We start from the raw sequence: 24,699 nt of genomic DNA, 5'->3' as shown, positions 1-24,699 counted from the left end.
GAGGCTGCTAAGCTGGGAGGCACACAAGGGTAAGATGACACACTGGTTTGAGGAGCACGGGAAAGGCAGGGAAATAGAAGGCAATAGTGTTGAACACACTCGCCCAGGAAGGGACTGTGAAGGGAAGGATTAGCTGGGAAAAAAAAAAAGGAAGGTGTGAACAAAGTTGTTTTTCTTTAAGTACTCAAGAGATAGGAATATATCCTTAGTGTGATACATTAAAAAAAACAAAAAACAAAAAAAAAACGATTATTCTATTCAAACCAACTTGGATATGCCTAAAGTAATTGTGTCATTAGGGAAGGATGGTAGTCTCTTAGAGTTTATTTCCTCCAGGAAATCATCCAAAGCCAAGACAGGCATCTCTCTACCCACCCCTACAGCATCCGGCTGCCCCCTGCCTCCTCAGAACAGCAAGTTCCTTCCAGGCGAGACCCTCACGCTTGTCCTATCTTTTGTGGCCAGCCCAGCGCTGTGCATATGGCAGGAGTATCATAACTCTTTGTTGAAAGAAATGACCCTGAATGAGTGAGGACTGGAGTCTAGACAGAGAGGGTCAGAGATCGAGGTGTGTCACTGTGCTGGCAGCTGGTTTGGAGGGAACGAGCTCGGACTGGAGGCTGATGCTGGTTATCAAATGAGGTCCCCGGGTGAGAATGACGATTTGTTCAGCTACCTTCCAAAACACCCAACATGGCATTACAGCTATGTAAGAAATGAGTTCTACTCACACACCCATACACAAAGAAAAAGGACTAGAAAGAAAGGCCATCAGGGCTACTGTCTAGAGAGTGGACTTAGAAGCGATTATTTTTTTCTTTATGCTTTCTGTCTGTATTTTACGATTTTTCCACAAAAGATTCTCTAAGTCCTTTGTTTTAATTCTAATCCTGTGCTCAGGAGGCTGCTTCTCGATCTCTAATTTAGACACTGGAATGGATTTACCCAACAGGAGGATGCGTCCTGCACAAACGAACAAGGCTAATAACCCTGGGCTGTCTACCTCCTATGGCAAATTAACCAATAGGTCTCCTTCGCTGTGGACCACAAACGCAGTGCTGGGCTTGCGGTAACCACTCCAAGTGGCCCCTGTAAGGCCCAGTCACTGGCAAGCTGGGTTTGCCTGTTTATTATAATGACCCTTGCATCCTCTACTGCTTCTGAGGGGTTGCTCCATTCCTTCAAAGAAGAAAAGATGGGGTGTAGAGGGGAGGGGGAAGAATAAACACGAGTGTTGGGGCAAAGCAGTTTGAGCACCTGAGGCAGAACCACGTACCCATCTGGGACATTTCAATAATCTGACTTTACGGAGCACGCCCCTGGGGTGGGGGGTGGGGGGCTCGTGGCCCATCTGGGGGCTCCGGGTAAAGTACGTGCCACCACAAGAAAACACACAGCAGTAATCAGGCCTTTCCAGAAAACTGAGTAATGCGTTACTAAAACGTTTATTGTATGTATGTTTCATATGAATTAAATCACCTCCAGCTGCTATGATTTGGGAGCAATGAGGATGGCAATAGTAGAAGTAATAATAATGAATTAAATCCTAAACAGATCTAGTCCTGGTGGAGGTGTGGGGGCTGCTTCACTGATAGGGTCTGAGAGCCTGAACCCCGAGATTCTGCTCTGGTCCACGTGAGGCAGCCCCTGTACCTCGAGGTCCAGGGTGGGTCTAGGCAGCAGCCCCAGCCTGTCCTGGCTTCTGTCCGTTCCCAGTAAAACGCGGGCCATTTCCCCTCCCTTCTCTTCGCATTAAAATGAAGACCACGACCTGTGCCCCTAAAGGAAGCTAGATGTTTTCACTCTCGAATTTTTTCACCTCTGTTATTTCTGTGGTTTAGAAAACAATAACAAACATCAATGGACAAGATGTTTCTCTTCTGCTTTTTCAAGCAAAACTTAATAAACACGGTTTTGCATTTTTTTTTAATCAAAGAAAAATGCCAGGTCTTTAACTACAGACCACTCCAGGCATTTCGTAGCGAACAAAGCTTGGCAGCTTAGGTGGAGGAAGTTATAAATAATTAATGTGTCAGGCGTTGCCCTCTTAAGCCTCTTTTCCAGCTCTCACCACGAGCCGGAGCATCCCTGGAGAGACATTTTCCATTTCGGGCCGTGAAGGTGGATGGGTGCTGATGTCAGGGTTTTATCTGCACACAACACGCCCTCCCTCCTTGCTGTTTCAATGGCTTCTGCAATCTCTCAACAACGGCTCCAATAACCGCTCTGGAAATCTGCAGAGTGCATCAGGAGCTGGGCACGAACCACTCCCAAGGCGCCTTGCTGGTTATGCTAATGCAGCGGCAGCCGCGAAACAGCACCGCTGAGCCAGGGCGCCTCGGATCTGGATGGCCCCACGTGCGAGCTCGCTGGGGCGTTTTCCGGAGCTTCCTGGAACCACCTGCTCCGTGAGGTGTCACCTTAGGAACTCACAGCAGTCTCTACCCTGCACCGTTACTAACTTCCGAGCAGGGAGACAGAAAAGATGAGCATTTCTTTGAACTTGTCATTGCACTGTTTCGTATGAGCTAATCTTCCTTCCTGCTTAAACCCTTAATTTCCCTTTCAGGGCGCAAGGCCCCCCAAGGGAGCAACCAAGTTTATTTCCTCTCGGCCCTACTATGCAGTACTGAAGCGCAGTCCTGCACTTACAGCGGCCACTTAAAATATCCCAAAATTTTTGTTTTTTATAAAATTCACCATAGAAAATTTCTCCCGAGGGCCCTCACACACACACACACACACACACACACACACACAGGCTTCATTTGTGCAGTGTCATTTTCTGGCACACACACACACACACACACACACACTAGCTTCTATTAATTAAAGAAACCAGCAATGAAAGATTCTTCAGACCCACTGCAACATACCCACTTCCCGCAGACTTATACTTTCGTCTGAAACACTCCAAAAAAAGGACAAATGTCAAAAACATATATAAAGGTAACCTATTTTGTCCCTGTCATTTTCCTTATTTTTTTTTTTCTGCTCACTTTAAAAGGCAGCGTTTCCAAAGATATGTATGGGCTGCCCCAATCTTAATGCAATCTCTCCTTTGGGACAGGGGTTAACTTCCACCCTCTGGGGGCTCACGTTGTACAAAGACTCGCGACTCCGGGACATGGGATGCTTTCCATGAGAGGTGGGGTCACGTAAGCCTGATTACTAAATGGAGGAAATTCTTCCTTGAGGGGAAAGGTCAGGAGACGTCTAACTGCTGGAGGGTCCAGGCTCATTTTCAAAGATGTTTTATTTGTCACCAAGAGGTAGCTTAGGCCCTGGGAGAACCTGCATCCTAGAGGGGCACACATCCAGGGATCTGGGCCTTGCTGAGGTTCTGAGGTAAAAAGTAGAAGCAGCTTCTTGTGACCCACGGGGAGTCCCATCTCCTCTCAGGGAACTTACTACAAAATGAGTTTGTACATTTCCTCATTATCTATGTCCACACACCTGGCTTCTCTGTACTTGCACATAATCCCACTATTTTTATCTCCCCTCTTCCATTGCCGTGGAGTCGATTCTGACTCACCGTGACCCTACAGGACAGAGTAGAACTGACCCATAGGGTTTCCAAGGAGTGGCTAGCGGATTCGAACTGCCAACCTTTTAGGTTAGCGGCTGAGCTCTTAACCACTGCACCACCAGGGCTCCCAACTCCTAACCAGTGCTACTAGAAGGAACTTAGATTTTTTTTCTTCCAATTCCTTTGCAATGAGGTTTTTACTGAAAGGATTTATATACTTTGTGGAAGTCTAGCAAGATAGTCCACAGGTCTCTGGGTGGCTCAAACAGTTTGTGCTCAGCTGCTAATCTAAAGGTTGGTGGTTTGAACCCACCCAGTGGTTCCATGGAAGAAAGGCCTGGTCATCTCCTGCCAATAAGATTACAGGCAAGAAAACCCTATGGAGCAGTTCTACTCTGTAACACGTGCGGTTGCCGTTTGAGTCAGAGGTGACTGGAGGGCAGTGAGTTTTAACACATCTTCCACCTAGTATCGATTCCCCCATCGGGTCGCCCCTTCCCAGACCCTCCCGCGAAGCCGATGCACGGCACGAGGCACCGCACTCTTACCGGCTACTCTGTGCGGGGACTTCTTCTCCACCATCCTACTCTCTTTCTTGGAGTCCTGTGGTGGGAGGGTTTTCTCCGGCTTCCCCGGGCCCGCCTGAGGGGGCGTGGGCAGCTGTGGGAGGGTGAGGGTCTGCAGGAGAGGCTTTCTGGGCAGGGGCGGTTTGGAGCTGAGCTGCTCCGATGACCGGGCCTTCACTTTCCCCTGGTCGTTCAGGGACCGGGCCCCTCGAGCACCGGGGGGTGTCCCGAGCTGACATTTTTCATCTCTGGAGAGCAAAGTCAGTCCCCCTTTCTCCAACCTGACCTCAGCACTGTATCTTTTTACTCCCTTCTGTTCCGAAGAAGAGCCATCTCTGTATCTGAAAGAGAGGGAGGTGGACCGGAGCTTGACGGGAAAGGCATTTCTGTCCTCACAGCTGGGCGGCTCCTGAGGGCTCCCGCCCAGCAGGGCCTGCTGGGCCACTGGGTCCCCCGAGTCCTGGGAATCACACTCTGCTGGGGATGGTGGCTTCTGGGGGTCCAGTTTCACGCCCTGTGGCCCAGGAAGCACCTGGAGGTCATCCAGTGCTGCCTCGCTCCTCCAGGCCAGGCCGCTCTTCAGAAGGGGCAGCCGGACACCCGAGGGGTCCCCGGGGCCGGGCTGCTCCAGCGGTTGGACGCTGCCTGCGCGCGGCCGCGCCCGGCACGACGACACGGAGAGCTTCTTTGTGCTCACCAGTTCGCCACCTCCTCTCTCCACTTTCTGCTCTGGAGCTGCCCTCACAGGACCCCCCTGTGGAGAATCTGCGTGGTCAGCCTTGGGGAGCTCGGGGGGGGCGGCCTCTCTGTCCAGCAAACAGGGAGCGGGTTCCCCCGGGGGCACCTCGGAGGCAGGAGGCGTGGGGGACGCGCTGCGGCTCACGCTTACTGGCTGGGCCTTGTGCTTCAAGCAGCTCTTGGGGGGCTGTGGGCTTGGGGCAGGGGCTGCAGAAGGCTCCTTCCCTGCTCCCTCAGGACTGGGCTCAGCCAGGGTCAGCTCCGCTTCCTGCCGGACATTCTGATCTGGCCCCTCTAGACGAGAGGGTGTCTCCCAGGTGGTGGCAGTGACAGTCTCGGCGCGTGCCGTGTCCTCCCTGGAGGCGCACACAGACAACCGACGATCGCTGTCACCAGAAGCACAAACCGCCTCATCAGCCGCGTCCACAGCTGGGGAACACGCGTCTGCGACGGGCAGCCCCTCCCTCCGATTCTCACTGTCGGGGTCAGGGTGTGCAGAGCCTTCTGGCAGAGATGCAGCCTCCGAGCAGAGGGCCGGGCCTGACTCGGGTCCAGAGACCTCTGGGGTGGCCGGGGGGCTCGAGGGGCCATCCGCAGGCGAGCTCCCCTCTTCCATGCTGGTGCAGAGTGCCGAGCAGTGCTGGAGGCGCGCCCGCCTCGCACGGGCCCCCCCGGGTTGTGGCACCGGGGCTGGCTCCTCCGGCTCAGGGTCCCCGTCTGGCCCCAAATCCTGCTGCTCAGAACTGGGGTTCTCCTCTGTGCTGACTTTGGGCAACGGTTTCTCATCATACTCCTCCTCCTCGGGGGTGCACGTCAGATCGCTCAGGGATTCCGACTGTGCTCGCTAGGAGAAATTAAAGGGACAAAGGACACCGACATTACCTTGGGTTTTAGGAAGCCCATGCTGCCCCCACTCTCTTCAAGGCGCAGTATGGTTTACAGAAAGTGGCATCTCTGTAAAGCTGGCACTTAAGTAGCCATTCACACACAGGCGTCCGTTCTTAGTCCCTCCCTGACCGGCCTATGTGAAGCCCTGGATCACAAGCTCAGTTTTCAGCACGACAGTGGCAGCTACGCCCTCAAAATAAACGTTGTCTATGGCTGCTGGGGAGTCTCCGGGAGGTGCAAACGGTTAAGTGCTCGGCTATACTAAACAAAATTTTGGCAGTTCAAGTCCACCAAGAAGTGCCACCGAAGAAAGTCCTGGTGATCTGCTTCTGAAAGGTCATAGCCTTGAAAACCCTGCGGAGCACAGTTCTACTCTGCACACACGAGGTCGTCATGAGTTGGGATTCGACTTGACGGCAACCGGTTTTTTGGCTTTTTATGGCAATTGGGGCCAAACCACGAAACTGGTGGGTGCTGCTCTGGCTAGTGAAGCAAAGGGGAAAAAACCAACGTCGGCCAAGTGTGGCCACGCTTCGCACTCTATACTTGTTATTTCACTTAAGCCTAGATTCTTCCAGCGGGCAAGGGATTAGATGGTCATCTCCTTTTTGTAGCTGGAGACACGAGAGAGCAGAGAGCTCAACACCGCGGTGAAGGCTGAGCTAACGGCTGGCACAGCGGACACGCTGGTGTGCTCTATACGAGCCCGTGCAGGCCGTCTCCACAGCCCCCATCTCCCCAGGGATGCATGCTTCATAGCAAACCCACACTGATTTTCCCAAAAGATTATGTCACGCTTCTTCTCAAACACAGCCAACAGCAACCCTAAAGGTTCAGCAACATTGTAAGTCCTCTACTATGTGGTCTCAACCTGATTCTCCCTCTCCCTCCTCAAGTCAGGCTAAGCCCCCACCACAGCGCGTGCCAGCCTCAGGCCTGAGTGACACCTCCTTCCCGCCCCCTGCCTCTAGGATGCTCTGCCAGCTTCCCTCAAGGACTGTTTCACGTTCTACCTCCTACAGGAAGCCCTGCCTGTTCACTGCAGCTTAAGGCTCTCCCTTCTCTGGTCTTCTGAAGCCCTTATTGGCCCACGATCATACACTGCCACAAGGCGTCTAGTATTCAGATTCTAATTCAACTTCCCCATTTCACATGTGCATAAGGTCACAGAGCCAGTACTGCTCTCTCAGAAAGGAACGGTGCTCAAGGTAACCATAAATCATTAAAAAAAAAACAGTATGTGAGAACAACCAACCGGTTGAGGGCGTTGAGGTTGATCTTTTAAAAAAAGCTCATGACGTTAGACCTGGAGAATCACCCCGGCTGTTGCATAAACACAGCACTCCCCTTCCCTTCTCATGGCGGGAAACCTGCTCTCCGGAGAGTGTCTGCACAAGCCTTTGTTTTGTTGTGGTTGTTCTACCATTTCTAGCTGGTATCTGCTTGCTAACAGAGCACAGGACGACTGGGATGCTTGTGACAATTCCTACAGTAACTCTTGCCAAAACGCACAGGCCTCTTCTTTTGGATTTAAAAAGAGGAAGATGTGTAAAGAAGTTCAGAGAAGAATTTTCAAAAGCTGCAAGTTCTTGACTTAGCCAGATTACTGGCCGTTTGCTACTATAGGCCATTGCTGGCGTTGAAACCTCTTTAGGATGTGGGTCACGTTTTACAACCATGAAACCCACACGGGAGTCGGCAGGAAGTGGAGGAGCAGGTCTGGCTTGGGCACCTCACAACTTGAGCCACTGGAGCTATGAGGAAGTAACAGGGACAGGGCCTAGCAGGACCTAAGGAAGACTAAGGGTGACATGGGGTGCCCTTTCTGAAGGTGCACACGGAAGCTGACAAGAGGCCTTGAGGGGAACAAAGCCACTTCTGACTCAGTCCAGGCTCTGTGGCCGTGTACAGCAGGAAAGCGCCCCAGGTCCCCCACCACCTGGGTGTGTTATGCCCACTCCATGCCTCCCCCACACCTTCTCTGGGCCCTTGCAGCAGCTTCATACTCTGGAACCCTCCTGTAGAAGCAGAAGTGGGGAGACCGACTATTCAGTGTGCACCCAGAAGAAGCCGCCATCTTGGCTGCCTGCTCATCTGCCTCATGTGGCCAGAAAGGAAGCGCCACGTCACCTCTGGGCAGAGGACACCGCTGATGTGTGCTGGGCTGAGAGGCAGCATCAGGCTTAGTGGGACACCTAGGTCTTACAGTCAGAGGTTCTGCCAGCCATGAGACCTCAGGGCACTCGTCTAATCTTGGTGCTCCTGATACAATGGAGGTAATAACATTACTGCTCCTGGCACTGCTTAGGTTGAGATGAAGAACAATTGGTGGCGTGTTCAGAACGCGGGATGCACGATACCGTGTGTCACGTGGGATGATGGTGTAAACAGTTCTGGGCGTTCCACCACTACCGCGAGCGGAACCACACACAAAGCCGAGTCCTGTGCAGCAGGGTAAAATGCTGAGATAACCACCAGGGTTTCTCTTTCCCAACCTCTGCTTTGGGGCCGAGGGAGACGGATTCAGCCAGATGCATTCTTGAATATGTTTTTCAAAATCATAACAAATACCAAGGTTTTTAACCACGCAACATAGGCTTTTTAAGGTAAGAAGAGCCTTTTTCCCCCCAGAACTGTAACTGATCCAGAGCATAGCTGATGGAGAGTTTACACCTCTGAGGACAGAGCTAGGAAAAGCCCAACCACGTAAGGACAGCTCTTCCGTCCAGATGGCGATAAGAACTTGGGCAGCAGCAGGAAGACGAAGAGACTGCAGTGAAGACTCTGAGGAGTGCCTGGGCCTCTGGGAGAATGGGTGCTGGAGAAAGAAACCCCAGACATTACAGACATCAGCAAAGCAAGAGAAACTTGGACCTCATGGTTCAGTTAAACCCGGAGGGGGCAGCGCGCTTCTCTGGGAAGTCCCCAGGGGCAGGAAGAAAGCAGAGAAGGTGGCAAGGCAACTCTTTCCGACCCTCAGAGCTGGAGGGGAGCATCTGAAAGCCACCTGGGTCCCCCAGAGAGGCCAGGGAACCAGGAAGGGACTCACAGTTGGGGGGGGAACCTCATGGCTGAAGGGCAAAGGGGGCTGTGGACGCTTTAGGAAAGAGGTCACCAACTTCAAACCCAACAGTGAATGTGCTGGAGAAGGTACGAGCGTGGAAGGACACTTGTGACCACTGGCCAGATGCCTTTGCCAAGTCAGGAAAACACAGACCCCTCTCAGAACTTAGGATATCCATTCATTAGTGGTTTAGGCAGGTTCTGTTCCCAGCCAATGTACCTCATGCACAGCCACCACCCATCAGTCCGTGAAGGTTAGCATGTTGCTATGATGCTCAACAGGTTTTAGCAGAACTTCCAGATTAAGATGGACTAGGAAAAAAGACCTAGCGATCTACTTCTGAAAACCAGCCAGTGGAAATTCTATGGAACACAACAGTCTGATCTGCAACCAATCGTGGGGATGGCGCAGGACTGGACCGTGTTTCATTCTGTGGTGCATGGGGTCGCCATGAGTAGCCAACAACAGCAACATCCCTTCCAAGAAGGGAAGGGGAAGAGGGAAGGGAAAGACATGCAATTTCCAGGGTTTAAATCAAGGAACAACTGTGTTTACCCAGACTGACTGAATCAGACTTTCAGTTATTCTAGAGAACTAGAAGAGCTGAGTTCGGAAGTAAAGGAAGAGATGCACAGCTTGACGAAGGCAAACTATGTCCCTAAAATGTACATAAGAAAAAAGGGCCTTTGGGTAACCGCTATGGCATATGATTTTCCAACAGCAGTAACAACAACCAAAAAATGTATGTGTGGGTATACACGCATGTATGTAGACATACATTTGTATAGGTATGTACATGTGAGTACATACAGGTGTGTGCATATGTATACGCATGTATATGTATATATGCACATATATCTATACATACAATAAAGCACGTAAGGGGCACAGTTACAGATACTTCTTAGACATAACCAAATACCTTGCAGGATTGGTTTTCTGGTGTGAAGGCTTAGGACCATAGTCTCATGGGACAACGCAGTCAACTGGCATAATACAGTTCACTGAATTTACATTCTATGTCATAGTTTAGTAAGTAATGTCTAGGGTCTTAAAAGCTTGCAAGTGGCCATCTAATATACAACTATTGCTCTCTACTCATCTGGAGCAAAGAGAAAGAAGGAAACCAAAGACTCAAAGAAGATACTAGTCTACAGGAGTAATGCTCTACATGAACCATGGCCTCATCTACCCTGAGACCAGAAGAACTAGATGGTGCCCAGCTACCACTACCAACCGTTCTGAATAGGGCCACAATAGATGACAGAATGGGAGAAAAATGTGGAACAGAACATCAAATTCTGAAAAAATCCAGACTTACCAGACTGAGACTAGAGGACTCCCTGAGACTACTGCCCTAAGATACTCTGTAATCCTTGAACTGAAACTAGCCCCTGCGGTCATCTTTTAGCTAACTAACAGACCAGCTCACAAAATAAATAATATCGTCTGTGAGTACTGTGCTCCTTTAAACCTCATCTAATGAGGCCAAATGGTCAGCAATTATTTTAAAACAAAGATGAAAAGGCAAGGGGGCAGGGATACTAGATTAATGGAAACAGAACAACCAGAATGGAAACGAGAATGCTCATGCATTGTGAAGAATGTAACCAATGTCACGGAACAATTTGTGCAGAAATTGTTGAATTGGAACCTGAACTGCTTTGTAAAGCTTCACTGGAAACCCAGTAAAATACTAAAAAAAAGTAAAGAACGAGAGTAACAGTTCTGCCAAGGGGCAGAGGAAGGGGATGCTGCATTTCCATCTGGTACGTGAGCCAGGCTTCCCTCTGTCACCATGTCTTGGCCAGGCTGCGGCTGGTTACACACTCCCCTGCCTGGGCCAAAGACATCCCCATGGGGGTAAAGCTGGCACCTGAGGGCCAGCAGTGAGCTGCCTCCATCCCTGGCACTGTGGCTCAATCCAGCACTAGGACACAGGGATGCATAGGGTTATGGACCGCATGAAGCCCCACAGCACCCAGCCTTTCCCTGTAAACGCTCTGGAGGCATAAGTGTGTGCACAAATACTCGAGTCTCTACCTTGGACCAGGGAGCCCAGCCTGAAGGTCGCCTCCACCTTGCTTCCTCCTCCAGCATTAGTTCCCCTCAAAGCTCAGCACCGCCGACGTGAGTTTAAACAGCGCACTCCACGTGCCTGCAGGAAAACCCACCCTACAGGGAGCTCCTGAAATCCTGAACTGCCCCACCGTCTCCAGCAAAAGCACCCAGCTTGTGGTGGGTGCTTCTTCAACACCCCGCAATCGTGGCAAGAACTGATAGAAACAACTTGCTTTTCAGGTTGGAAAAGCAACTCCCCCCCCCACTTTTTGTTTGATTGTTATTATTCCGTTGGGAGAACTGAGCTGCTGAGAATTTCAGCAGCCAGAAGCTCCCCTGGAGCAGTGCTGTGCAACAGAACTTTCTGCACTGCCCGCTATGGAAGCCACTGGCCACAGGCGACTAATGAGCACTTGAGATGAGGCTAGTGAGACTGTGGAACTGAAGTTTCCATTTTAATTAAGCCACATGGGGCTAGTGGCTACTATAGAGGACAGCTCAGCCTTAGAGCAATTAAAAAAAAAAAAAAAAATGAAGGGATTACAAAGCAGCCTCTTCTTTTATTTCCTGTCTATTGGCTCAGGGGAGCCCTGGTGGTGCAATGGTTAAGAATTTGGCTGCTAACTAAAAGCTTGGCAGTTCGAATCCACCAGCCACTCCTTGGAAACTCTATGGAGCAATTCTACTCTGTCCTATAGAGTCACTATGAGTCAGAATCAACTCAACGGCAACAGGTTTGGTTTTTTTCTTGGCTCAGGGCCTCTGTACATACTGTTCCGTCTGCCTGAAATGCTTTTCCCTTCACACATGCCTAGCTAACTCTGCCTCCTCCCAGGGTTCTCCCCTTCCCAGCCCACTATATCAAGGCCTCTTGTTAATTTCTCCAGCAGCACCCTGACCTTTCGCTGCAGCTTCCCAGAGTGTCAGCACATGGGAGCGTGACTATCTGTTAGTCTCCGTCGCTCGACTACAGGCACCTGAAGGGTGGGTCCGTGTCTGCTTTGCTCACCACTGCGTCTGCCCCCAGAGCCTGGCTTAATGAGCCCTTGTGAGTGAATAAAGGAAGATGGAAGTAGGAAAGGAGAAAGAGCACGTCAGTCTGTGAGCCGCTCTTAGCGCCGTCGTTCCCTGTGGCCAGGCTGGCCCCACTCTCTCCAGGGGAAAGGCCCTGCAGGCTCCGTCAGTCAGGGAGAAGGCAATGACCCCACGTGGGCCTCTAACCCACTGATGCCATGAGGCCAGCATTCCACAAGCAAGGTCCTAGCCCAAGGCAGTAACCACTCTAGTGTTTAACATCTTCCTCTGTTCTTCATTCACTCACTCATTCATTCAATAAAGGACTAGTGAGTGGCAGCTCTGGGGCACGCGTTGTTCTAGGCTAGAGGTACAGCTGGACAAGGTCTCCGAGAAGGCGGGCAATAAGCAAGTGAACACCGACATTTGTAAAGGTCACTGTTGTGCGTGTGATGGGGGGCTGAGAAGGAACTGAACGTGGTGAGGTGAGGGTGGGGGGCTTCTTTCAGTGAGATGGTCTGGGTGAGCCTCTCTGGGGAGAGGACCTCTGAGCCGAGACCTGAAGGCCGTCCAGGGGCCCGTCAGGAGAGGAAGCCACAGTCGGGCACAGAATACATCAAGTACCAAGGCCTGAGCAGGAGGCAGCCTGCAGAGCTCGAGAGGCGAACAGGAGGCCACAGCGGTCAGCGGGATGCAAGAGAAGTCCGGGGGTGGGCAGGCCGGATCTCACCAGGCCCCGAAGGCCACGGTGAGGAGTGGGCTTCCCACTGAGCACAACAGGAGGGCAGCAGGCACTTAGCACATCAAACCCGCTGCCGTGGAGTTGATTCCGACCCATAGTGACCCTCTAGGACAGAGAAGAACTGCCCCATGGGGTTTCCAAGGAGCACCTGGTGGATTCAAACTGCGAAACTGCCGGACTCTTAGCTACTGTGCCACTAGGGCTCCACTCAGCACACAGTAGGGTCTTAATGAGTATCGGCAGAATGAATGAATGCAGTGCGGATGCAGGGGAATGACACATCTGATTTATGCTGATACAGGCCAGCCAAGCCCCCTGCAGCGTGGGCCCATCAACCACGGGTGTGTGCTCAGAGAAGGCACGTGACCCTTCTGAGAGAAGGCAGAGGGGCTGCCACACCTGCCACCCTGCCCCTGGGGGTAGGAAGACGCCACGCACCGAAGACAGCCGCCTCATTTTACTCGACCGCTGGTTGCGGGGCTTAACCAGGAGCTTGTGTTTGGCGGCAGAGTTGTCCAGGCAGGAGGAGAATTCTGGGGGGTAGCTGAAATCAGCCGTGGGCGCGATGCCGCTGTCTGAAGTCCGGGGGGAGACCGAGGCATCACTCGTGTGGTCTGGAGACAGCGGCCGGGAGGAAGAAACCAAAGAGACCTGGATGGGGCAAGGAGAAAACCCATCAAGCATTAAAATCACAGCGTGAAACCGGCGCAGCCAACCGTCCCTCGCCCCTTTTATTGTGCTTAGTCTTCTCACACTGTCTCTGGGCTTGTGGGGAAAGAGTTTAAATCTCACTCTCACCAGGAAGGGTGTCGTGATGCTCCTTTACAAGGTCCATGGCTGGGAGTTTAACATGTTGGGCCATGTATCAGTTAGCATTCTCCAGAGAAACCGACCCACCAGGGGATGGATATATACGTATGGACACATGTATGTACATGAATATATACATACTATATATATATACATACATATGACACGCCAGGATGGTGCAAATGGCTAAGCACTTGGCTGGTAACCGAAAGGTTGGAGGTTCAAGTCCACCCAGAGGCACCTTGGAAGAAAGGTCTAGAGATCGAATTCCAAAAAATCAACCCTTGAAAACCCTACGCAGTACAGTTCTACTCTGACACACGTGGGGTCACCAATGAGTCAGAATCCTCGAAAGGTTTATATATATGTATGTATATATGGATTTACACACCAACCATTAATGTCAAATATAAAGAAACTGAAGATTTTTTTTACCAACTTCTACAGTTGGAAATTGATCAAATGTGCAATCAAGTTGCATTGATAATTACTGATAATTGGAATGAGAAAGCTGGACACAAAGAAGGATCAGTAGTTGGAAAATATGGCCTTGGTGATAGAAATGATGTGGGAGATCGAATGATAGAATATTGCAAGACCAGTGATTTATTCATTGGAAATGCCTTTTTTCAACAACACAGACGGCTACTATACATGTAGACCTCACTGGATGGAATGAGCAGGAATCAAATCAACTACATCTGTGGACAGAGACGATGGAGAAGCTCAGTATCACCAGTAAGAACAAGACCAGGGCAAAACTGTGGAACAGACCATCAGCTGCTCATATGTAAGTTCAAGTTGAGGCTGAAGAAAATTAAAACAAGTCCACAAGAGCCAAGGTGGATATACTTTGAGTATATCCTACCTGAATTTACAGACCATCTCAAGAATAGATTTCATGCATTGAACACTAATAACCAAAGACCAGACGAGTTGTGGAATGTTGCCAAGGACATCATACATGAAGAAAGCAAAAGGTCATTAAAAAGACAAGAAAGAAAGAAAAGACCAAAATGGATGTCAGAAGAGATTCTGAAACTTGCTCTGAAACATACAGCACCTGAAGCAAAGGGAAGAAACGATGAAGTAAAAGCGCTAAACAGAAGATTTAAAGGGCCGCTCAAGAAGACAAAGTATTATAAAGAAATGTTCAAAGACCTCGAGTTAGAAAACCAAAAGGGAAGCACACTTGGCATTTTTCAAGCTGAAAGAACTGAAAAAAATTCAAGCCTCGAGTTGCAATATTGAAGGATTCTCTGGGCAAAATACTGAACAATGCAGGAAGCATCAAAAGAAGATGGAAGGAATACACAGAGTCACTGTACCAAAAAGAATTGGTCAAAGTTCAACCATTTCAGGAGGTAGCATATGATCAAGAACTGATGGTACTGAAGGATGAAGTCCAAGCTGCACTGAAGGCACTGGTGAAAAACAAGGCTCCAGGAACTGACGGAATACCAATTGCGATGTTTCAACAAACAAATGCAGCGCTGGAAGTGCTCACTTGTCTATGCCAAGCAACTTGGAAGATGGCTACCTGGCCAACCGACTGGAAAGGATCCCTACTTGTGCCCATTACAAAGAAAGGTGATTCAACAGAATGCATAAATTATAAAAAATATCATTAATATCACACACAAGTAAAATTTTGCTGAAGATAATTAAAAAACAGTTGCAGCAGTACATTGACAGGGAACTGCCAGAAATTCAAGCCAGATTTAGAAGAGGATGTGGTACAAGGGATATCACTGCTGAGGTCAGATGGATCCTGGCTGAAAGCAGAGAATACCAGAAAGATGTTTACCTATCTTTTATCGACTATGCAAAGGCATTTGACTGTGCAGATCATAACAAATTATGGACAACATTGCAAAGAACAGGAATTCCATAACACTTAATTGTGTTCATGCAGAACCTGTACATAGACCAAGAGGCAGTCATTCGAACAGAACAAGGGGATACTGCATGGCTTAAAGTCAGCAAAGGTGTGCGTCAAGGTTGTATCCTTACACCATACTTATTCAATCTGTATGCTGGCAAAAATCTGAGAAACTGGAGTATATGAAGAAGAACATAGTATCAGGATTGGAGGAAGACTCATCAACAACCTGTGATATGCACATAACACAGCCTTGCTTGCTTAAATTAAGAGGACTTGAAGCACTTACTGACGAAGATCAAAGACCACAGCCTTCGGTATGGATTACACCTCAACAGGAAACAAAAATCCTCACAACTGAACCAATAAGCAACATCATAATAAATGGTGAAAATACTGAAGTTGTCAAGAATTTCAACTTACTTGGATCCACAATCAAAACCCATGGAAGCAGCAGTCAAGAAATCAAACGACGTACAGCATTAGGGACATCTGCTGCAAAATATCTCTTTAAAGTGTTAAAAAGCAAAGACGTCACTTTGAGGACTAAGGTGCGCCTGACCCAAGCCACGGTGTTTTCAATCTCCTCATATGCATGCAAAAGCTGGACAATGAATGGGGAAGAATATTGAATATACCATGGCCTGCCAGAAGAACAAACACATCTGTCTTGGAAGAAGTACAGCCAGAATGCTCCTTAGAAGCAAGGATGGTGAGACTTCATCTCACGTACTTTGGACATGTTATCAGGAGGGACCAGTCCCTGGAGAAGGACATCATGCTTGGTAAAGTAGAGGGTTAGCAAAAAAGAGGAAGACCCTTAACGAGATGGATTGACACAATGGCTGCAACAATGGGCTCAAGCATAGCAACGATTGTGAGGATGGCCCAGGAGCGGACAGTGTTTCTGACTATTGTACATGGGGTCACTACAGGTCGGCACCTAACAACAATAGCAACAACAACAAAACATATGGATGAAAATATGTATCTTTATACATATATACATACACATACATATATGCATACATACATATGTGTGTGTGTGTGTGTGTGTGTGTGCTGTTGTTAGTTGCCATTGAGTCAATAAACAGATCTATTTTAGGGAACTGGTTCATGCAATCGTGTGGGCTAGCAAGTCCAAAATCTGTAGTGTAGGCGGCAGGCTAGAAACTCAGGCAGGACTTCTATGTAACCGTCTCAAGGCGGAATTCCTTCTTCTTCGTAAACCTCAAGTATTTCTGTTCTTAAGGCCTTCAAATGATCGGATAAGGCCCACCCACATAATCAAGTGTAATCTCCTTTTCTTGACAACTTCAGCTGACTGTGATGTTAATCACATCCACAAAGTATCTTCACAACAACATCTAGACTAGCATTTGACCAAACCACCACGTACTAAAACCCAGCCAAGCTGACACATAAAATCCAACCCTCAGAGGCCAACCCCTGAAAACCGGTCACACACTTCCCATAACAAGCAGAGGACCTGTAGGGACAGCCTAGCAGGATGACTTTGTCGTCACCCTCCCCGTATCAGCTGGCACAGGGCCTTTTTAGATATGGGCTGCTTTCTCCGATCAAAGAGACCAGTCCGACTTCTCCAAGGGCAGAGTCCAGCTTGGTCCTGTCTCTGGGTGGCCCAGAGACGTGATTTTAGGGGCTGGGGCACAGGAAGTGCCAAGCTCACCACCCAGCATTCCATCACTGTAGCTTCATTTGTTCATTCTGGAAGGTTTCTGCTTCTTCACACGTCCTCTCGGGGGAATCTGGTTTCAAGTCGCCATCTGTTAAGTTATGAATATCTCACTAGTTCACAGCTCAGTGACAGCCCCTGGGTGGTGCAAATGGTTTGTGCTTGTCTATGAACTAAAAGGTTGGCAGTTTGAACCCACCCAGTGGCACCTCAGAAGAAAAGCCTGGTGACCTGCTTCTGAAAGGTCACCGTCACTGAAAACCCTATGGAGCACACCTCTACTCTGACACACATGGGGGTGCCATGAGTAGGAATCGACTCGATGGCAACCGGTTTCTGGCTTGGAGCCCCACACAGGGCAGGCGCTCAATAACCTTGGCTGCACTAGAGGGGACACCAGAAGGATGCGACCGCTGAAGACACAGGCTCCAGCAGAGGGACCGGTCCCTGCAAGGAACTGACACAAAAACAAAGCAACCAAACCCATGACCAGCGAGTCCATTCGGACTCACAGCGACCCCACAGCACCGAGCAGTACTGTCCCACGGTTTCCCAGGAGCAGCTGGTGGATTTGAGCCGTCAACCTTTTGGTTAGCAGAAAAGCTCTTCACCACCACGCCACCAGGGCTCCATGTTAACATAAAGGTCCCTTATATTTTCTCATGGAGTAGAAAGTTCATCCCTGTAAACTGACTGGAGACAATTACTAATATGAGGGAGAAAGGGTTCTAGGTGAACAACATCTATTGTATTTTAGTCCTCTCGTTTAGCTACTCTGGTACTTACAGGGTAAAGCCTGAAAAATTACTTTTAAAACAAACTGCAGAACTAGTGGCCACGACTCCATCTGTACCAGCAGCGCGGCCTCCACTGTTGTAGCTAAAAGGATCCCTGGTGGCGCAGTGGTTAAAGTGCTCGGCTGCCAACCGAAAAGTTCGAACCCACCAGCCACTCTGTGGGAGAAAGATGTGGCAGTCTGCTTCCATAAAGATTACAGTCTTGGAAACTCCATGGGGCAGTTCTACTCTGTCCTATAGGGTTGCGATGAGTCGGTTGTAGCTAATGACTCAGGAAGTAACCTCAGATTGGGCAAGTGATACCCTTCTCAGACAATCCTCCTGAAGGGTCACAAACAGGATATGTCCCTTTCAAAATCATACAGAATCCTTAATTCTTTCCCTTGCTTAGAGGAAAGAAGTATAAACACCTGGTTTGGAGTTGGGCTTTCTCCTTAATAAACGGGGTTACAGACCACCTGTTCTTCCCCGCCTGTCCCAGGCAAACCCCGTGACTTTATGTCCATGTCTTTGCAGGATGTGTGTTCTTCTCTCACTGTGGTGGTGCAGTGGTTAAGCGCTCAGCTGCTGACCAGAAAGTAGGCAGTTCGAATCCAACAGCTGCTCCTTGAGACCCTTCGGGGCAGTTCTGCTCTGTCCTCTAGGGGAGGTATGAGTCAGAATGGACTCAGCCGCAATGAGTGGGTCTGGGACTCAAGAGAACACACAAGATCAGCTGCTTTGCAAATGCAGTGACCATGGGAATGAGGAAGACTGTGTTGTCTGTGACCACACTGGTACTTCAGCCACCCCCCTGGAAGCTCCACATCTTGAAGGGCCCAGAGGAGAACAGCCCCTGTTCCTCCTCCACTGGGCCACCCTGCGTTTGCACTGTCTCTCCTCGAGAGCAGTGAGGTGGTGAAGAGTGCCGTGGAAAGAGGGGACAGTCCTGGGCTCAGGCCCACTCTGGCCACAATCTCGGTGACCTTGGCAAGCTCTACTTCCTGACACTCAGAGCAGTGATCTCTGTGACGTGGGCAAAGTGGTAGACGATCTAGGAAATGGAACTTCTCTCGCCACAAACTCTCACTTCTCCATCTCTGCTGTCATTCTGAGAGTTCCTGGGGCCTGGAAGGACCAAAAGGAGCCCTGACGGCACAGTGGTTAAGTGCTTGGCTGCTAACCGAAAGGTCAGCCAGTTCAAACCCACCAGCTGCTCAGTGGGAACGTAAAGATTACAGCCTTGGAAACTCTATGGGGCAGTTCTACTCTGTCCTACAGGGTCGCTGTGAGTGGGAAAGACCAACACCTTGATGACTGAGGAGAATCATGAGTCCTGTCCTTGATCAGTGAAGTAACTACGCGGAGGTCGGGTCTGTGGGAGGAATGTGAGAAGAATGAAGGGGCAGAGAAGCTGGCTGGTATTTCCATCAGTAGGCTGGCAGCATCTAGAGCACTGCTTACTCCTAGTCACCCAGTTTGTCTTGAAATCTAGATGCTTCTGGAAGATTCTAGAAGAAGATTTGAAAGTTTAACATAGGGCCCTTTGTAGGGGGTGACGTGGCTCAAAGGGCATGAGGAGACAACTTGGGGATCAGAGACTTTTTCTGTGGTGACCCTGGGTGACAAGTGCCTTATAATGTTTGTCCTCAAAAAGAGGGTCCCAGCCAGGGAGAAGTAGATGAGGGAATGGTCAGCAGACGTGAAGCAGTGACGGTGGGGTCGAGGAAGAGAAGTATGCTAGGCCTGGGCTCCTGCTGGCCATTCCTTTCATGGGAAGGGGAGACACCGATCCACCTGACCTCATGTAATCCTCTCTAAAGTTCTCTGAGGACACAGATTCTAAGAGGTGACAGAACTTGCCCAAGGCCTCACTCTTTACTAGAGAGGCAGGTTTTGTCCATCTGCTGCCAAAGTCCATGTTCTTTCCACTACATTACCTTCCCTCATCACACAGGGCAGAAGACTTACCGGTTCAACACCCTCCAACCAGCATTTCCTGCTTAATGGCAAGAAACCTAGAACATGACTAGTTACGCATAAATTTACTCTACAAATCACCGGATAAAGTTTCATCAGTCGTTGCTACCTCCCATGGTACAGAAATAAAAAATAAAAAAAAAAAAAGAACTTCACGTAGTTCCTGAAAACTTATTTCATCAGGCAGTCTCATCAACTACTTGCTACTGAAGACTTTTCTTGACAATAATCTTCAAAAAGTTTCTCTGCCAAGCATGTGGGCCTGTGCAAGGTGTCAAAACAGGAGAAGGTAACAGCCCACAATCCCACCCTCTGGGGATTTAAGGCACCATTGTATCAAATACCACGTTACATAAGCACGTCTGAAAGGGTGCATTGTTTCTTCCTCGCCATCGGCTAATTGTCCACAAAAAACTTGCAAGGTATAAAATGTAATCACTGTGTCTTCGATACCATGATAAAGATGGCCTTTTTTTTTTTTTTTTAAGTCTTAAAGGCCCAAATTTTGGTATCCTGTGAAGCTTGTGGGTTGTTCATATTAGCCCAACAACTGATAAAATCTCAGAACCTTTTTCATAAAGTAACTACCGCCAGACGGCTGTCGAGAAAGATGTGGTCAGCGTCGGCCCGTGCAAGGGGCTCCGGCCCAGCTCATGTTGGACTCTGCATGTCGTTGTTCTGCGGGTTGGGAGCGGGGCTCGCCTTAACGAACGGGGTTAGGGATTCCCTATCCTCCTTCTTCACTGCCTGTTCCAGCTAAACTCAGAGAACAACGACGCTCGTGTGAGTCAGAGAACTTTGGGATGGAATGAGGGTGATCAGTCAACAGGCAGCAATGAGGTGGCTCCAGATGGACATCTATCTGCCCACTGCATGGCCCGGAATGTACACATTCTCAACTGGTCCCCAGGCTGCAGCACTGAAGCTCCACACGCAGAGGGCGCCGACGAAACACTGTGTCCTTCACGTGGTAACTACACTGTGGGAAGCCACAGGCCTGTCCACTTTCTCTTCTAGTATTTTAAGGTCTTAAGGTGTTAAAGCGCACAGGATCGGCTCACAGTCCAAGAGATGAGCTAAACCATCCTCCTTGTCCTCCCTTCTTCCACCCTGAGGAGAGAGAGCACGTGCTGAGAGGCCCACCCTCCTGGGACCCCAGGGACAGGCCTACTCTGCAGCAGAAAAGAATCAACCTCTAGCCAGTCCTGTGCGAAGCCCGATGTGGGAGCTTGTTTAAACTCAGCCAGCTCACACTCTTCCGCGTGCTCTGGCATCAGTGGCACTCTGAAAACCCACAAATGCACACAGACTGGGTAAGTACTCCTTCTTCTGCCTTTGTTGGGGTGAGGGGTCCTCTCTGACTGTCCAATTTAAGTAGCTTCTGAATGTAATTCAGATCAGATCAGCATCTGCAAGACAATTGTTGTGGATTGCACTGTGCCTCCCAAAAGATACACTGAAGTCCTAACCCGTGTACCCGTGAACGTGACCTTGTTTGGGGAAATAGGGGTTTCCTTTGCAGGCGTTACCTGTTGCGACGTCATACTGGAGAAGTACGGGTCCTCATCCTACATGACTGGACAGAGAGGACAGACAGAGAAACAGGGTCACACTCACAGAGAAGACGCCAAGGATGTTAAGGATTGCCAGCAGCTAAGAGAAACTGGGAAAGAGGCATGGGACTGTTCCTCTCTTAGGGGCCTCAAAAGGAACTGACTTGGCTGATTCCCTGAATTTGAACTCCTAGACTCCAAAACTATAAGAAAATAAATTTCTGTTCTTTAAGCCACCCACGTTAGGATGTCCTGCTTGGCAGTCCTAGGAGACTGAAACACCAGTGAATCCCAATGAAGGCCCCGCGACTCCCTGACGGACAGCCCCTTTCCCAGGGCAGAGGTGGCCAGGCTCTGAGGGTGACACAGGCAGGCGTGAGGTTATAAAAACAAGACTGGGGCCTTTCACTGTTTTTCAAGTGTATCATGGGTAACTCCAACTTCTATCCACCCGACAGGCTTGTCTACCAGGGAAAAATAATAACATATATTATCATTTACGAGCCCTGGTGGTATGCTGGTTAAGAGCTCAGGCTGTTAACCAAAAGGTCAGCAGTTCGAATCTACCAGTCGCTCCTTGGAAACCCTATGGAGTAGCTCTACTCTGTCCTATAGGGTTGCTATGAGTTGGAATCAACTCGATAGCAGGGGGTTTTGGTGTTTTATGTACAAAGACATTGTATGGGTTTAAAATGGTGGCATCATGAGGTATGTTGTGTGTGCATGAGAATGAGCTCCAAGTCCTCAGCCTCCTCCTTGCTGATTCTAATGGGGGAAGGTGGTTTCAAGACCAGTTCCACCTGCTGAGGTCATACACACCTCCCCTGCTTGTCAAACTTTCTCTGCAGCTGTGTTTACCAGCACCACACCTCACATTTCTGCCCCTAACCCAACAAGTTCTCACAGTCATAGGCTCAGAGAAATGGGAATCTACATTAAGTCCTATGTACACTTACCACTTCCTTCTCCCTCTGGCCAAATGTCATGCCAACAGAAAACAGACACAGATGTGTTTCACTTCTTTTAAATGGGGTGACTAGTCTGGTCACCAGACAAGAATTACAAGGTACAGGGTTGATCGACTGTATCCGACTGGTAACCATCACGACAAACGTTATTAAAACCACATCTCCTTACAAGACCTGAATTTCTGCTCAAAGAATGAAAAGAAATACAGCCCAAAGACTAACTGTGGGTTCTAGTGACCTGGCCCGGAACATCTGCTGGCCCACACCGAGATGACCACACCTACCACAGAGATCTTCAGAAAACACACAGGGACAACCAGGGCTCCTCAGGTGCCCCACATGGCAGGTGACAACGGGGGCACAAGGAGGTGCACTTGCCTTTACGGTTGTGCCAGGGCCACCATCGTGCAGCAGGGACATCTCCGGGGGGCTCCTGGGCAGCCCATCGTCCTCAGAGCTCATGCCAGTATCATCTCCACGCTTGATAGGAAGTCCCCCAGGGGGAGGCGGTGGCCCCATTTTCACATGACACTGTATTTTTAACTAGATTGGAAGAAAGAACATTTGCTCTTAATTTCACCCGCGACATTTATCGGCAAGTCCTCCTCCTATTCACTCATTCGGGAACTATTTTCCACACTCTTGCCTGGTGCACAGGGCTAAACTGAAAGAGCCACCAGCTCTCCTGGCGCCACCTTGAAAATGAGCGGCTATGACTTAGCATGAATCAAGACCCAGCTGTTACTAACTTGGTGTGTCTTCTGCTTTGCAATGTGCGTGTGATTATGCTTTAACATACATCAAATAAAACCAGCAGAAACAATTTAAAAATCTCTTTGCCATAATTTCCAAGTGACGCTGCCAAGTAAAAAGCGTTACCTGCAGAGCTTTGATCCGATCAGACACATTTTCTTGGGAAAACACCCGCACAGGCCGAGCAGCATCCTGTCCTGACTCAGGGATGAAAATACTGTCGTGTGAGAGGGCCCGGCTGCCCAGCACGCCCCTTGACTCCCTAGGAGGAAAGAGGCACTGTGAGACTCTGCCCATCTCCAGCTCCACTGACCCCTCGGGTGCCCAGGATGAACACAAAAGGGGATGTGAGTTAACGGCACATCATACAACGAGCCCTTTGCTGCACTGATTTTTTAATTGCCCCTGACTTCAATTTATCCAATACAACACTTTGTCCAATACAACAACCAACTCTTAGGAGCACTGTAGAGACAGGCATTTTCCTGACAGCTCTGAAAGCTGTGTGGATTCTTTTTATTAATGAACAAACCAAGGCGTGACGAGGTGTGGGGTCCGAGACAGCAGGATGCAGAAAGGAAGGGCTGGCAGGCGGCCTCAGCCCAGCCCCCTGGGGTCCGTAGGAGTGTGTTGTGGATGCCTGGAGAAAGTGAAGTCATTTCTTGTGGGCAAACAAACAGACCTTCGGTGGGCCAGAGGCCGTGTCTGCACAGAAGGCTGAGGGCCTGCCTGAGGGATGGATCCCCACAAGCCCCTCCAAAGCACACATCCATGGCTATGTTTGAAATGAGAACTTCAACTCTGCAAAGCCATGCCCTTACGTGAACTGTGCAACCTGACCTCTGGGCCTAGGTCCTGGAGCTAGATGGAGCTCTTCTTTCACTACCATCCCAGCCCCCTCTCCGCATCGAGTTCGAGGCTCAGACTTGGAACTGACTCAGAGGGAATTCACCAGCCTTCGTAAGAGGATGTGGGAACTAGCTGTCAGATTTTCCTAGCAGTGACGGCTGAACAATAGGTGGAAGGACGTGATGGAGCCAATGGTGAAGGAAGGAAAGCTAGTCTCTGCACACACCCGGCATCTTGCACTGGGTCCGCCCTCCCGGGCATCCTGTCCCCTGTGGGGCAGACGGACTCTTAGCTGTGGCCCTGGCCCACTGTAGATCCAACTGTGTTGGTTAATGGGCTTTCTTCTCCCTAAACTTCTTTCTGGCCCACAATAGTAAGTCTGCATGTGAGAAGCCTGCGGCTCCCTGAAGGGTAGATCCTCACATTTCCGGGAGGGAATCAAGCACAGTGAAGCGACCCAAGCCCTTCCTGCCACACTCTTAACATAAAGATCACACGCACACCTGGATTTCCTCCCACGCTGGGCCAGAGCACATCCACACCCTTCGGGAATCTGAACCCTGCCCTAATACCTCCAGCTTGGGAATAACTGGTCGTTGAGACCGCAGGAATGCCATACACACAGGGCCATTCATGACAGCAATGTTTATACAAGCAAAAGACTGGGAACAACCCAAATGTCCATCAGTAGGGGTCTGACTGAACAAGCTATGGGTCTTCCATACAATGGAGGCCTCTGCAGCTGAGCCGGTGGGCGAGGAAGATTGTTACGGCTACACACTGACGTCCAGGCATCGCCAGGTTCTACCAGGTAAAAACACAACTGGACA

At 49.7% G+C, this 24,699-nt stretch overlaps 1 protein-coding gene across 1 annotated transcript in view; it reads right to left on the bottom strand.

Annotated features, from left to right (window-relative positions):
- CRACDL (CRACD like) overlaps nt 1-24,699 on the bottom strand; it is a 54,821-nt gene that overhangs the window by 22,188 nt on the left and 7,934 nt on the right. Inside the window, 4 exon segments of the mRNA XM_004369411.3 lie at nt 4,078-5,677; nt 13,041-13,253; nt 22,646-22,810; nt 23,147-23,282. Of these exon segments, the coding sequence (XP_004369468.3) occupies nt 4,078-5,677; nt 13,041-13,253; nt 22,646-22,810; nt 23,147-23,282 (2,114 nt within the window).

The sequence above is a fragment of the Trichechus manatus genome, unplaced genomic scaffold, assembly GCF_000243295.1.
Source record: "Trichechus manatus latirostris isolate Lorelei unplaced genomic scaffold, TriManLat1.0 scaffold00004, whole genome shotgun sequence".
Classification (NCBI taxonomy): domain Eukaryota; kingdom Metazoa; phylum Chordata; class Mammalia; order Sirenia; family Trichechidae; genus Trichechus; species Trichechus manatus.
Note: the sequence above shows the minus strand (reverse complement) of the source record. Positions and strands in the feature narration are given on the sequence as shown.